The sequence below is a fragment of the Rattus norvegicus genome, chromosome 5 (genome assembly GCF_036323735.1).
Source record: "Rattus norvegicus strain BN/NHsdMcwi chromosome 5, GRCr8, whole genome shotgun sequence".
Lineage (NCBI taxonomy): Eukaryota > Metazoa > Chordata > Mammalia > Rodentia > Muridae > Rattus > Rattus norvegicus.
The window spans coordinates 151,119,838-151,134,465 of record NC_086023.1 but is presented as its reverse complement, the minus strand read 5'-3'; the positions used below and the strand labels follow the sequence as shown (position 1 = coordinate 151,134,465).

The 14,628-nt window shown below is 50.9% G+C and overlaps 1 protein-coding gene across 9 annotated transcripts in view; it reads left to right on the top strand.

The window, feature by feature from the left end:
• Zdhhc18 (zinc finger DHHC-type palmitoyltransferase 18) overlaps positions 1–14,628 on the top strand; it is a 38,541-nt gene that overhangs the window by 9,378 nt on the left and 14,535 nt on the right. For all 9 annotated transcript variants that reach the window (XM_039110387.2, XM_039110390.2, XM_039110385.2 and 6 more), the window contains 5 exon segments: positions 9,185–9,334; positions 10,744–10,881; positions 11,257–11,305; positions 11,936–12,038; positions 14,472–14,584. In XM_039110387.2, the coding sequence (XP_038966315.1) occupies positions 9,185–9,334; positions 10,744–10,881; positions 11,257–11,305; positions 11,936–12,038; positions 14,472–14,584 (553 nt within the window).

The following is a 14,628-nucleotide window of genomic DNA, read 5'->3' as shown; positions in this document are numbered from 1 at the left end:
CTCGTTTCTTGGTCTGATGGGAGATGAGAGACTCCGAGGCGCTCGCCCAGGCCCGGCTGCACTCATAGGACAGTACAAGGTCTGCCCTCGGTGGTATCCTGTGATGATCACAGCCTGTCCCATCAGCCACTGTGTGTCTGCCCCTGGTGACCTGAGGACCCTTTCCAGGACAGGCTGCCTCCTTTCTTTCCCAGGCAGGTTCATGGCCCTGCCCACCAGGCTACCCCTCCTTCTCTCTCCCCTCAGTTGTAATTGTCTCTCTGAGACTCAGTTTTGCCTTTGACCGTCTTAAGCTTAGGAGTTTGAGAGACAACCCTAGCACCCTCAGCATGCTTTCCTGAAGAGCAGTTCCTGGAGTTCAGCTTCTAGGATTTTCTACCTTCTCCCCCCCACCCCCCACCCCCAACCCGTTCTTTTCTTTTCTTTGTTAGTTGTTTTGAGATAGGGTCTCCCTATGTATTCTTGGCTGGCCTGGATATATTTGGGTCAAGCTGGTGTTCTTCCTGCCTCTGTCTTTGCTAGGTGCTAGGGCTGCAGGGTCCTGGCCTACCTACTCCCACCCCCCCCCATTTTTTTTCTTTGTAGAATTTAATGTATGTGCACCATCCACCTGTGCATGCCTGATGTACACAGAGATCAGGAGAAAGCATTGGGTCTCCTGGAACTGGGGTAGTCATGAACTACTGCGTGGGAGCTGGGAACCGAAACCGAGCCTTCCGCAAGACTAGCAGATGCTCTTAACCTTTGAGCCATCTCTCCAGTCTCTCCCCTCATCTCCTGAGGGGATGTTTTCCTTTAAATGGTTCACTTTTTTTCTGAGGCTGGTCTACACAGCAGGTTTTAGAGCACTGTAGCAAGACCCTGTGTAGCCCTTCCCCCCCCCAAAAAAAAAATCAACAATCACTTTGAAATATAGCCTTATGCTATATAATGGCACATTAGTGGCTGACAAACCCCATATATAATTGCGGTCCCAGGGCTGGAGAGATGGCTCACTGGTTAAGAGCACCGACTGCTCTTCCAGAGGTCCTGAGTTCAAATCCCAGCAACCACATGGTGGCTCACAACCACCTGTAAACAGATCTGATGCCCTCTTCTGGTGCGTCTGAAGACAGCTACAGTGTACTTATATATAATAAATAAATAAATCTTTAAAAAAAAATAATTGCGGTCCCAGATCATACCACCTAATGGCATCAGAGCCTTCCTAGTGCGTGTAAGTACTCTGGGGAAATCACAGGATGCAATTCTTGAAACTCCCCTTACATGACACGGGACCGTGTATTTCAAAAGAGAAATGTTTGTGAGCCTCTCGTGGACAAAGCCGGGCTAGCCTGCTCCCTATTGAAGGTTACCGCGTAGGGGAGAGCCAGGCTGCAGGGTCCCTGGCCATTGTGGCTTAAGGAGACCTCCCTTTTGCAGGAGTAAAAGGCTGGGGAGGGAGTTGAAGGGGAAGAACTTTTTCAGACCATGATTCACTTGCCTACTGCAGGGAAGTTCCTGCAGGGGGGCAGAGCTGTGAGGCCAGCAGCAGCCGCCCTCCCCCTACCCCCACCCCGTTTCCTTCTACTCCTGATACCCAAGGTGTGTGGGACCTCAGCTTCTCTGGGTCTTTACCTTTCTTTGCCCTGTCGCACCCCCACCCCCTCTGGGTGCTTCCCATCCCCGCTGAGCCGGTATCTGATTCTGCTGGCATATTGCCACTTTTTAAATTTTGGTTTGGATGTTTTGGGCCTGTGTAGCTCGGGCTCAGCAAAGATACCTTTGAGCTGTTTCTCCTTCAACTTTCATTTCCCAAGCGTCCAGAGTAATATATTTATGTATAAGAGTGCACTGTAGCTGTCCTCAGACACACCAGAAGAGGGCATCGGATCCCTTTACAGATGGTTGTGAGCCACCATGTGGTTGCTGGGATTTGAACTCAGGACCTCTGGAAGAGCAGTCAGTGCTCTTAACCCCTGAGCCATCTCTCCAGCCCTCCTATGTATTCTTGGTGGCGGTATTTGAGTTATTTTGTTTGTTCTTAGTTTTGCAAGACAGGGTTTCTGTGTAGCCCTGACTGTCCTGGAACTCGCTCTGTAGACCAGGCTGGCCTCGAACTCACAGACCAACCTTCCTCTGCCCAATGCCGGGGTTTAAGGTGCACATTATCACGTCTGGTTTCTGTATTAAGAGCACAGATACCAACATCAGTAACTGAGTAGCTGTGTGTTAGGAGATAAAACATCATCTCTCATCTGCATGCAGTTTTACATGTTGCCCATTTTAGAGGTGAGGAAACTGAGGCTTTAGAAGGCTGACATGCAGCCACGCTTCAAAATGAAGTCAGCCTGGTCCCAAGTCATTCCATGGTGGCAAGGGCATTGATTCCCACTGCTTTCTATGTGACCATACAGTTACAGCTTCTGTGTGAGTGTGCCCCTGTGTCCCCAGGCCTTGCACTAAACCTGGTAGGTGGCAGGGGCTCCATCAACCTTTGGGAATGGACAGAGTGTTCAGGTGGGCATTACAGTGAGCAGAACTTGAAGGTGGGTTTAGCTGTGCTGACAATTGTGGAACCCAGTAGTTGACCACCTGCCTAACATGCGATCCTATCCCGAGCTCTGCGAAAGGAAAAGCCTCTTCAGTAGCCGAGCCTTAGTGGAATGAAATCCTGTTCCACACCAGGACTGGCTCCCAGTGGCAGCCTCAGCCCCCAGAGAAGCTATTTTGCAGGTGTGGAGGTGCCAGGCTCAGGCAGAAAGAGGGTGTGGGGAAAGTCATTTGCCTCTCGCCGCCATACCTGCCTGGGGAGAGGCTGAGCCCCATTTCTTGAACTGACTTGCTCTGAGTTTCCTGTCTGTAAGGCACACTGGCGAGAGTGCTAACCACCTCCTGGGCATCTCTCTTTCTTCTAGAAGAAGAGTGGGGGGTCATAGCAGAAAGCCCCGAAATGCATCCCAGAGTCGTTTCAGACCTAGAGTCGTTTCAGAACGTGAAGCAGTTCTTAGCTGCCATTCCCTCATGCCTTTAGCAAGGGTTATTTTCCCTCACAGACTTAGGGGGAATCAGAAGCCAATCTTATGCATAGCAAGGCCTCTTTTCACACAAACTGTAAAACAAACTTCTTTCCTTTTTTTTTTTAAAGAGCCTTTTTTAAAAAATATTTTTTAAGATTTATTTTAATTTATCTGAGTATACTGTCGCTGTCCTCAGACACACCAGAAGAGGGCATCGGATCCCATTACAGATAGATGGTTGTGAGCCACCATGTGGTTGCTGGGAATTGAACTCAGGACTCTGGAAGAGCAGTCAGTGCTTTTTTTTTTCTTTTTTTTCAGAGCTGGGGACCGAACCCAGGGCCTTGCGCTTGCTAGGCAAGTGCTCTACCACTGAGCTAAATCCCCAACCCCGCAGTCAGTGCTCTTAACCGCTGAGCCATCTCTCCAGCTCACGTCTTTCTTTTTATGTATGTATAGGGAGGGATGCTTTGCCTGCCTGGATGTTTGTGTACCATGTGTATCTCGTGTCCATGGAGATCTGAAGAGGGATTTGATGTCCTGGGCCCAGAGTTACAGAAAGTCATGAGCAACCATGGGTCCTAGGAATTGAACTGTGGTCCTCTGGACAAGCAGTGGGTGTTTTTTTTGTTGTTGTTTTTTTTTTTTTTTTGGTTCTTTTTTTCGGAGCTGGGGACCGAACCCAGGGCCTTGCGCTTCCTAGGCAAGCGCTCTACCACTGAGCTAAATCCCCAGCCCCGCAGTGGGTGCTCTTAACCATTGAGATTCCTCTCTAGGTGTTTTAAAATATATATTACTGTGGTGTGCCAAGCAGGCATAGAGTGAGCTTACATTTCTGGCTCATCTCTATGTATGGGCCCCTTACCCACCACACCCAGGCCTCGTACAGTATCTTGCGTGTAGCGGATGCTCCTGTGTGAAGTAATGAACAAGTGGATGCCTTTGGAGACACAGGTTCGAATCTCAGCCTCACCTTATGCTATGGATTATCTTGGTTGGCCATCTTCAGGATACATCCTTCCTTGCCTGGCCTGAATGTGCTGTGGTCCATGGAGTCTCAGTACACCTCAGTAGTCATATTGCCTCCTTGTGGAGCCTGAAAAGACCGAGCTTTTAGTCAGGAGTAGGCTCCAAGCTGTCTTTGATGGTAGCTGCTGGGCAGAGAGGGTGGCAGGTAGACTAGCTGGGTATTAACCCTACAAGCCTCCTTTGGCCAAACTGTGACCCCTTCTGTTAAGCACCTGAGTGGCACCTGGGTGCCAGCTCTCTGTTTCCTCTGATTCTTCTTGGCAGCTTCACTTCCTCTGTCACAGTTCTGTGGGGAGGGGACTTCCCACCAGAGACTGGAACAGGCTTCAAGGGGCTCCCTTCCTGCCTTGTGGGAGAGACCAAGGTTCTGTGTGACCTGAGGAGGATCTCTGGGCCGGTGAGATTTCCAGAAGGTTCTCTCAACACTGGAGAGGGGCTGTCTCTGCCCTTCACTCCCAGATGGTTGTATTCCAAAGGTGTCTTTGTAACTCAGTAAGTGTCTGTAGTGTTCCTATAGCAACAGTAACAGTGTTAGCTAATATTTACAAGGTTAGGCATCCCTCATCTGAAAATCCTAAATGCTTCAAAATCTGAGACTTGTTTGATGATTTTTTTTTCCTGAGGCATGGTTCCTTTGTATAACCCTGGCTGGTCTCGAACTCACAGACAACTGCCTGCTTCTGCTTTCCCTGTGTATGGATTAAAGGTGTGAGCCACCACAGCTCGGCCTCTTTTGCTTGTTTTTCCACACCATACCTCACCTGACACGCTGCAGTCAAAACACAGGTGCACTAAAAATGCTACATAAAGTTGCCTTCTGAAGCCAGGTGAGGCTGGGACCATCTGATTTACACTGAGGAAGAAACTGAGGCTCAGAAGTGAAGGGACTTCCTAGGTAATAATCAGAATTCCACTAAGCATTCAGACTCAGTGTTCTCTGACTTCTGAGCCTCTGCCCTGGCCTTCCTGTAAATGGAACCAGGTAGGTACCTGCCCTTTTATACGGCCGCGAGCATTTGGTGTTCATCTGCTTCTCTGGGTGTGACAGCAGTTAAGTAATTTATCCAAAGCGCCCGCTCTAAAGTGGAAGGGGCAGTACTTGAACCTCTAGCCCGCCTCAGACTTAAAACTTGCCTTCTTCCTCTGCTTGCTACCTCCTAGTTCTTAGCCCCAGGCCCACCGTTGGGTCAGCTTGTCCCCTCTCAGGAGATGTCACAGTCTAGCCAGTGGGAGGAGGCACACCCAGAAGTCCTATCAGGGCATCAAGCCGTGACAGCTGTGCTCGGTGTGGCTCGAGAGACAGGAGTCTGCCTGAGAACAGATGGAGGATGATTGCAGATGAGGTTGGGCCTTGTGAATCCTGGTGAAAGAAGAAAAAGGAAGGGCTAGGGACAGGAAACCACAGTATTGTGTTAGGGAAGGGATGAGGGAGAAAGGTTGCAAGGCCTTGAATACACCTACCTGAGTTTTGTGTGTGTGCCTGCACATGTGTGTGCCTACACATATATGATCACACCACAGCACTCTAAAGGTCAGAGGAATGACTTGTGCAAATCTGTTCTTTCTTTTCTTTTTTTTTTAAATATTTTATTTATTTAATGGATATGAATACATTGTAGTTGTCTTGAGATATACCAGAATCTGTTACATGTGGCTGCTGGGAATTGAACTCAGGACCTCTGAAAGAGCAGTCAGTGCTCTTAACCACTGAGCCATCCCTCCAGCCCCCAAATCTGTTCTTTCTATACATCGTGTGGGTCCCAGATACCAGGAGGCACCTTTACCCACTTTTCCAGTCCTTTTTATTTTTAGGTTTTTAATGTATGTAGGAATTTTGCCTGCATGTATGTATGTCTTTTCTTTTTTAAGGTTTATTTATTATATGTGAGTACACTGTAGCTGTTTTCAGACACACCAGGAGAGGGCATCAGATGCCATTACAGATGGTTGTGAGCCACCATGTGGTTGCTGGGATTTGAACTCAGGACCTCTGGAAGAGCAGTCAGTGCTCTTAGCCACTGAGCCATCTCTCCATCCCCTGAATGTATGTCTATACACCACGTGCATGCAGTGTCCTCAGAAGTCAGAATGGTGTGTTGGGTCCTCGGGAACTGGACTTAGGAATACTCATAACCACCATGTTGGTGCTGGGAATTGAGCTGAACTCTAGTCCTCTATGCTTTTAACCTTTGAACCACCTCTCCAGCCTTGTTTGTTTTTAGCATTTATTTATTTATTTAATTTATTTATGAAGCAGGGTTTCCTATGCAGCTCTGGCTGTCCTGGAACTCACTCCGTAGATCAGGCTGGCCTCAAACTCACAGGGATCCACCTGCCTCTGCCTCTTGAATGCTGACGTTAAAGGCACATGCTACCACTGCCTGGCTCCCCTTGTTTTTTTTTTTAAAAAAAAAAAACAAAACAGGATTTTATGTAATCCATGTTAGCCTCAAATTTGCCATCTCACTTAGGGTAGCCTTGAACTTGTGATTGATTCTTCTCCTTCTGCCTTCCAACCATTGGGATTGCAGACATGTCCAACTGAACTTGGATAATCTCTATTCGTTTACATAGGGAGGGATTCTGGGGGTTGAACCCAAGGAAAGTGCTCTAACATTGAACTGTAACCCCACTATGACATGGGTTCGAATCCTGGTTTTGCAGTATGCTTCATGGCCTAAGGCAAGTAAATCACTTAAATTGTTGAGCAAATCTTTTTTTTTTTTTTTTCGGAGCTGGGGACCGAACCCAGGGCCTTGCGCTTGCTAGGCAAGTGCTGTACCACTGAGCTAAATCCCAAACCCCGTTGAGCAAATCTTTTTTTTTTTTTTTTATTTATTATATATAAGTACACTGTAGCTGTCTTCAGATACACCAGAAGAGGGCATCGGATCTCTTTACAGATGGTTGTGAGCCACCATGTGGTTGTTGGGAATTGAACTCATGACCTCTGGAAGAGCAGTCGGGTGCTCTTAACCGCTGAGCCATCTCTCCAGCCCCCCCCCCCCCCCGTTGAGCAAATCTTAACTGTAAGACTGAGAGATGGCCTTTTTTTTTTTTTTAATTATTTATTTATTATGTATTAGTACACTGTAGCTGTCCTCAGGCACACCAGAAGAGGGCATCAGATCCCATTACAGATGGTTGTGAGCCACCATGTGGTTGCTGGGAATTGAACTCAGGACCTCTGGAAGAGCAGTGCGTGCTCTTAACCACTGAGCCATCTCTCCAGCCCGAGATGGTCTTACCTATAGAACTTGTGGCCAATAGTAAAGAAGCCCTGTCTACCTGAGGGAGGTTAGGATTTCAAGTTGAAAACCAGATTAAACTCTTTAGTAATGCCCTGTCTCAGAAAACAAACAGGACAAGGGATGTGGCTCAGTGGGTAGCGTGCATACCTAGCATTCATGAAGCCCTGGGTTCAGTCCCCAGCACCGTCAGAACCAACTCGATGTGGTAGCTACATGTCATGTGAGAGGTGAGAGGTGTAAAGCCAGCCTGGCCGAACCATTCTGCTCGCTATTCCTATTTTACAAACTAGACAGCGAGCGAAGCCTCAGAGTTCCATTGTCAGCCTCCTCGGCCCACAGCCCCCTGCCTTCTTCTGATTCCTGATCTAGAGGAAATGCTCAGGTAGCTGCATTTTAAACGTGTTTAAAATGTGTCAAGGTTATGCTAAGAGCACCTCTGGTGGTTGGAAATGTGAGGACAGAATCCATTTCCCTCACTGGGCGGTAAGCTCACTGGGAAGCACCCAGACACCAGTGACGGGGAGGAAGGCACCTGAACTGGAGACATTGTAGACATTGTGCAGTATACACAGTGGCCAGGAGTGCGTTTGATGGATGTTCCCTGGGTGCCTGGGAGCTCGGTGTCCACATCAAAACATAATAAATAGGTGGCGTGGTGGCACCACCCTGAGGAAGTAGACACAGGAGATCCATGAGTTGAAGGGCAACCTGGTCTACAGAGTGAGTTCCTGGCCAGCCAGGGCTACAGTGAGAGTCTGTCTGTCTGTCTGTCTGTCTGTCTGTCTTTCTTCCTTCCTTCCTTCCTTCCTTCCTTCCTTCCTTCCTTCCTTTCTTTCTTATTTATTTTTATTTTGGTTCTTTGAGAAGAGTCAGGGTCTCTTTACACAGCCCTGACTGCCCTGGGACTTACTATGTTGACCCGTGAACTTGCAGAGATCCACCTGCCTCTGCCTCCTGAGTGCTGGGATTAAAAGGGTGTGCACCACACCCGACTCCATACTGTTCTGATCACGTGGGTTCAGCTTGCATACTATTCGTCTAATAGAACACGGAGAGTTTACAGACCTTGAGTAAACTTGTTATTTCTCCCATTACAAAACAAGAAAGGAAAAGGTAACTGTAACAGGTGGATCTTCTGTTGCCTTTCTGTTTTGCAGTGTGGTCAACAAACATGCCTTTTTCTAAAAGGAAAGAGGAGGGAAAGAGACATTGTATCTAGGCTGGCCTTAAACTCACAGTTGTACTGCCTGCTTCCCAAGGTTTGGGATTACAGGCATGTGCTACGGTACCTAGCTCTGACATTCTTTTTTGTTATTACATATTTATTAATTAAGATTTTATTTCTAATTGTATGTGAGGGGAGGGAGGTGTGCACACACTGCTGGAAGTGAGCTAGACTGACAGGAGGCTATAAGCCACCTGAGGTGGATGCTGGGAACAGAGCTCAGCTCTCCTGGGAGAGCAGGAAGCACTCTTGGCGGCTGTCTTCTCTAGAAGTAATGCTGGCTTTGGTGAGAGGTCAGGCCAGTGCTGTGTAGACGCCAGAGGTGTGGATTCAGTTGCTTCCCTGGGAAGTTTATCTCCTTCCCGAAGCTCCCCTGTATTAGAAGTTGGATCTGGGCTTAATTAAATGCGTACGACCTCCCTAACCCTTCCTAGGAACTCTGTCCCTGATGACCCTTCTCAGGGTGAGGCTGGCTAGAGTTGAGCAGCTGTGTGAGGTTTGAGCATAGTCCCATGCCTGAAGGGGAGTGCTAGGTTCTTAGCGTTTGTCCTGGCATTGGTGCCACATCTCCCCTTGTTCCTGGGCATATTCTCCCGTCCCAGCCAGGCAGCCGTGGCTTCCCACTGTCGAGGGCCGTGAGCTCTCTCAGATAGCCTCATTTTCTCTCTTCACACCCTCAGATAACACAGGCAGTTCCACATACCGCCCGCCCCCTCGGACTCGGGAGGTGATGATCAACGGACAAATGGTGAAGCTCAAGTATTGCTTCACCTGTAAGATGTTCCGTCCGCCCCGGACCTCACACTGCAGTGTCTGTGACAACTGTGTGGGTGAGTAGGGGTCCTCAAAGGGCCCCGAGAGACTGAGTCTCGGATGCAGGAAGTCACATGTGGGTCAGGCAACGTCTGAAATGCTTAGGGCTGAGTGGGACGTCTGGCATCTCTTGGCCCAGGGCAGGTCTATATCCTGTCCCGTTGATCCCTGAGCATTGAGGCTGAGACCTTGACCTTGTCTCCCGGCTTCAGTGTGCTCCAGTAGGCCCCCTGATCCCAGAAGCCTGGAGCAGTGACACGGTGATCTAACTGAGAAAGAAGGCAGGGAGGGTGGGAGTCTGGAAGAGGGAGGAAGAAGGCATGGGCCAGAGCTGAAAGTTGGCTCTTGACCAACCCCTCCGAATGGTTTGTTCCCATCACCCTGCTCCCCAGATGCTACACAGCTCGATGGAGACCCATGACAGTCCCTTGGGAGGCTGTCATAAGGGAGGGTCTGTATGACACCCAAGTGAGCTGAGCCATGGTGACAGTGCACCGTTCCCAGGGCAGTGACTTCATGGTGCCAGCTCAGCACTCCCTGAAGTGGAGAGCGGCAGGGCAGAGAAGTGTGTGACTCAATGGCTGTTATTCATCTCTGCCAGTCTGCCCCACCCACTGCCTTGGAGGCACCAGCCTTTGGCATAAGGCCCGCAAAGGGCTCATGACCCAGATTCCCACAGGGACTTTCCTCACTAGGGTGTGACTCCCACCCTCAGGGACTTAGCAATGGTATGAGCTCAGTCCTCTGCCCCGGCCTCTGGTGTCAGCTCTGCATGAGTTAGGTAGCGGCCCAGCCCTCTCTGGACCTTAGGGCCAGAGCTGTTAGCATGTAACTAGTGAGAGGCCATGGTCTGTGAGTCTTTGAAGCTGACACCGGTGGACTCTGGAGATGGCAGGGGTCTGAGGCCAGCGCATGTTTCGTTCAAGGGCAAAACTGTATAGAAGAAGAGTAAGAGAGCAGACCAGGAGACCCTTGCCTAGTTTGAGGCCATAGGAGACTTTTTAAGGGAGTGGCTTTGTAGTTGACATCTGAAGGAGTTACCATGGAGCTAAAAGAATAGACAGGGAATGTGTCAAGCAGTGGGTGGGAGTGGATGAGCAAGGACTAGAAGCAGGGTGTGTCCAAGGGAAGGCCAGTAGTTAGCTGTTGGGGGGGACTAATGCCAGCCTGGGGGGGAGGGCTAGTGCCAGCCTGGGGGGGGGACTAATGCCAGCCTGGGGGGGGACTAATGCCAGCCTAGGTGGGGAGGGCTAGTGCCAGCTTGGGCGGGGGGACTAATGCCAGCCTGGGGGGGAGGGCTAGTGCCAGCCTGGGGGGGACTAATGCCAGCCTGGGGGGGAGGGCTAGTGCCAGCTTGGGGGAGGCTATCTAGTTAGCCACCCAGCAGTGCTGATTGGAGACCCCCATTGACTCCTTCCTTTTCTAGAACGGTTTGACCATCACTGCCCTTGGGTGGGCAACTGTGTGGGGAGACGGAATTACCGCTTCTTTTATGCCTTTATTCTCTCCCTCTCCTTCCTGACGGCCTTCATCTTCGCCTGCGTGGTCACCCACCTGACCCTGCGTGAGTTGGGGGACAAAGGGGTGGAGGAAGGCTAACCAGTGAGCTCAGTCCTAGCAAAGGGCCATGCTCACCCCCACCCCCATCATCCCTACCCCATCACCCCACCCCCATCATTCCCACCCCCATCACCCCACCCCATCACTCCACCCCCATCACCCCACCCCATCACTCCAACCCCCATCACCCCCACCTCCATCACCCCACCCCCATCACTCCCACCCCCATCACCCTACCCCATCATTCCCACCCCCATCACCCCCACCCCCATCACCCCACCCCATCATTCCCACCCCCATCACCCTACCCCCATCACCCCCACCCCATCATTCCCACCCCCATCACCCCTGAGCTGTGTCTCTTTTGTCTTCTTCCTAGTTTCTCAAGGAAGCAACTTCCTCTCTGCTCTAAAAAAGACACCAGCAAGATATCCTTTGCCAGCTGGTCGCCCTGGGTGGGAATTGAGGCCTCTTCGTGGGCTGGGTCTCCAGAGTGGGGTGTTAGGGCCATATCTGTTCTCTAGAACCCACTCTACAGCTAGTTTGTCAAAACCCAGACTAGAGCTGATCCCAAATGGGCTGTCGTGGAGAGGGGCTGAGCAAGCCATCTCGGGAAACCATCTCTGACTGCAAAGGCTTGGCAGAGAGTGCATTTCTTAATTAAAGTTTTGTTTATCCTGCCCCAGGCAGCAGGGAACATGCATGTGCCTCAGCACACAAATAGAGATGGGGACAACCTGAAGTTCAAACTCAGGTCATCGGGCATGGTGACAGCACGTCACCAGCCGCATGTTCCTTAGGATGCCAAGCTCCCCGGACCATGCCAGGAACCTGTGGTTGGAATTCCCTTGGCCAGGTCCTGCCTTGTCCCTCAGGACTCCCTCCCCCTTCCGGGTTTCAGAAAGTGATCTACTGAGAAAGGATGATGGATCACAGAAGGTCCCCAAACCTGTCACTTCAGGGCTATAGCTCCAGGGAAGGGTAAGGGACAAAGGCAGAGCTCAGGGCCCAGGGGGCTCCACCCTCTCCCTCCCACACATGTCCTTGACAGGGCCCACTGTGCTGGAGTTGGTCATTTGCTTCTTCTCAATCTGGTCCATCCTGGGCCTCTCAGGGTTCCACACTTACCTCGTGGCCTCCAACCTGACAACTAATGAAGACGTGAGTAAAGCGGGGGACCCTGGGGACCCTGGGGTGGCCAAGTGCAGCCTGCTGGGGTATCCAAGGCCTAATGTCAGACCCAGGGTTCCTGCATGAGGCAGGTTCTTGGTGTAGCACCTAAGTCGCCTGTCTCATAACTCCACAGAGGTAGTAAGCACACCAGGCCTGTGAGCCAGCTCCTTGCCATTTAGGGACCTTCGGATGCCCTATGTCTCTTGGGGCAGTGCACCCGCTGTGACAGAATTGGGATGCATATTGCCTGTGGCATGACGAAGAGACATGGCCTGGGGTCATAATGCTGGGAAGGGGCCAATCCGAGGCTGATGCCAGAAATCATGACCAAGCCTCACATCCACTCCACACCTGTAGGCCACAGAGTCGTGACTGGGGTGTATCCATTGAGAACAGTGAGAACAGTTAGAATAGAACAGTGTGACTCCCTTGCCTCATCCCACTACCCATGGTAAGCAGTCCACAACTAGATCATCTGAGTGTCACTGTCCTTGTCAAGATATGACCTCCCTTCACTGTCCCGTAATTGATGCATAAGGCTGATCAGAGACCCCGCCCCCATCCACGAGAAAGTGGATCCACGCCAGACTGGCCGTGGTGGTGTACACCTGCAATCCTAACACTCGGGACCGAGGCAAAAGGAACCGTCATTTGAGGCTCCTCTGGGCTGGGTGGAGAGATGTTGACTTGGGAAGGAAAAGGGGGGCAGGGGATGAAGAAAGAGAAAGAAGCTCGGTTCGTGCGGTGGCACAGCCTGTAACCCCAGCCACTCTGGAGACTGGGAGGTGGATTGCCAATCCAAGGTCTCAAACCAAAACTAAAAAGAGGGCTGGGACATAGCTCAGTGGTAGAACACTTGCCTGGCGTATCCAAGGCCCTGCCTTCACTCTTGGGGTCAAAGGGAGAGAGGGCTGGAGAGATGCTCAGTGGTTAGAGCGCTGGCTGCTCTTCTGGAGGATCCAGGTTTGATTCCCAGCACCCTGCTAGCAGCTTATAACTCCAGTCTGGGTATCTAGTGTCCTCTGAATACAACTCTCTGTACCTCCTCCTATGCAACCCGATGCCCTCTTCTGGTCTCCTCTGGTACTGCACACGCATGGTACACAGACATCTACCAGGCAAGACCCCATAAGCATAAAATAAATAATAAAGGTTTGAAAACAAGAATAAGGAGAAGGGAGCCACGTCCAAGGTGATACACACATATTATCCCAACACTTGAGAGGTGGAAGCAGGGGATTCAGGAGTTCAAGGTCATCCCTGGCTACAGGGAAAGTTGGAGGCCACCCTAGAACACATGACCCTGTTTTAAAAATAAAAATCCCATGACCTCTTGCTCTCATTTGGGAAAACAAACCTGAACACATGTGTGCTTGTCATTGATAAGGGCAGAAATGACATCAGCCAGCAATCCCTCCCCACCCAGTTTTCTGGGTTCTGCAGCCCAGCCAGGGTAGAAAGTTCTGGGTGACGTCCAGCAGGTGTTTCCTGCGGAGGTCCTCAGTGCCTTCAGCAGGGGACTTCCCAGTGGCAGACTCTCGGTGCTGCGAGCCTTGCCATCCAGACCCACCTGTCCAAGCTCAACAGTTGAATAGCAGCGTCAGAGTGGCTCGGCTGGTTTGTGCCTCCAATCTGTCCCCTTAGTTGGTGTGACAAAACACCATGACCAAAAGCAAGTTGGGGAAGGAAGGGTTTATTGGCCCACACCTCCACATTTTAGTTGATCACTGAAGGAAGTCAGCACTGGAACTCAAGCAGGGCAGGAACCTGGGGGCAGGAGCTGATGATGCAGAGGCCATGGGGGAATGTTACTGGCTTGCTCCCCACGGCTTGCTCAACCTGCTTTCTTAGAGAAGCTAGGACCATCAGCCTAGGGGTCACCACCAACAATGGTCTAGGCGCTCCCCGATCAGCCACTAGGAAAATGCCCTACAGGTTTGCCAGCCCTTAGTTGAAATTTCCTCTTTTCAGATAACTCTAGCTTGTGTCAAGTTAATGTGAAACTATTTGTCACAGGTGGACAGCCCGGGGAGGGATGGGCCTCCCCAACACTCTCCTCTATAGACTTCCTTTCGGTTTTGCCTTCTGTGCTAGCTGGGGCCTGCTGACCTCTGCTGGAGAGAGATCCCTATATCCATCGGTCCCCCTATTTTCATTGCAAGGCCTCCCCTGAAGAGCTATTCCTCCCATCTACCCAGAACTGGTTTCTAAGTGGGTCTACTTGCCCTGGCCTCTAGGTTGCCCTTCTAGAAAGTGGAAGAAACAGGAGGCAGCTGTGACAGGGGAGTAGTTCCATGGCGGAGGGGGAGGGGCTGAAGGTGGGACTCAGTGGTAGATGGCTAGCATATACAAGGCCCGGGGTTTAATGCCCAGCTCTGCGGAAGGAGACGGTAGCTGACCCGGGCTTCTTCCTCTTTCCAGATCAAAGGGTCTTGGTCCAGCAAGAGGGGTGGTGAGGCCTCTGTCAACCCCTACAGCCATAAAAGTATTATCACCAACTGCTGTGCTGTGCTCTGTGGCCCACTGCCTCCCAGGTAAGTCAGGGCATGGAAGAGAAGTCCCAGGAGGTGGTCCTGTG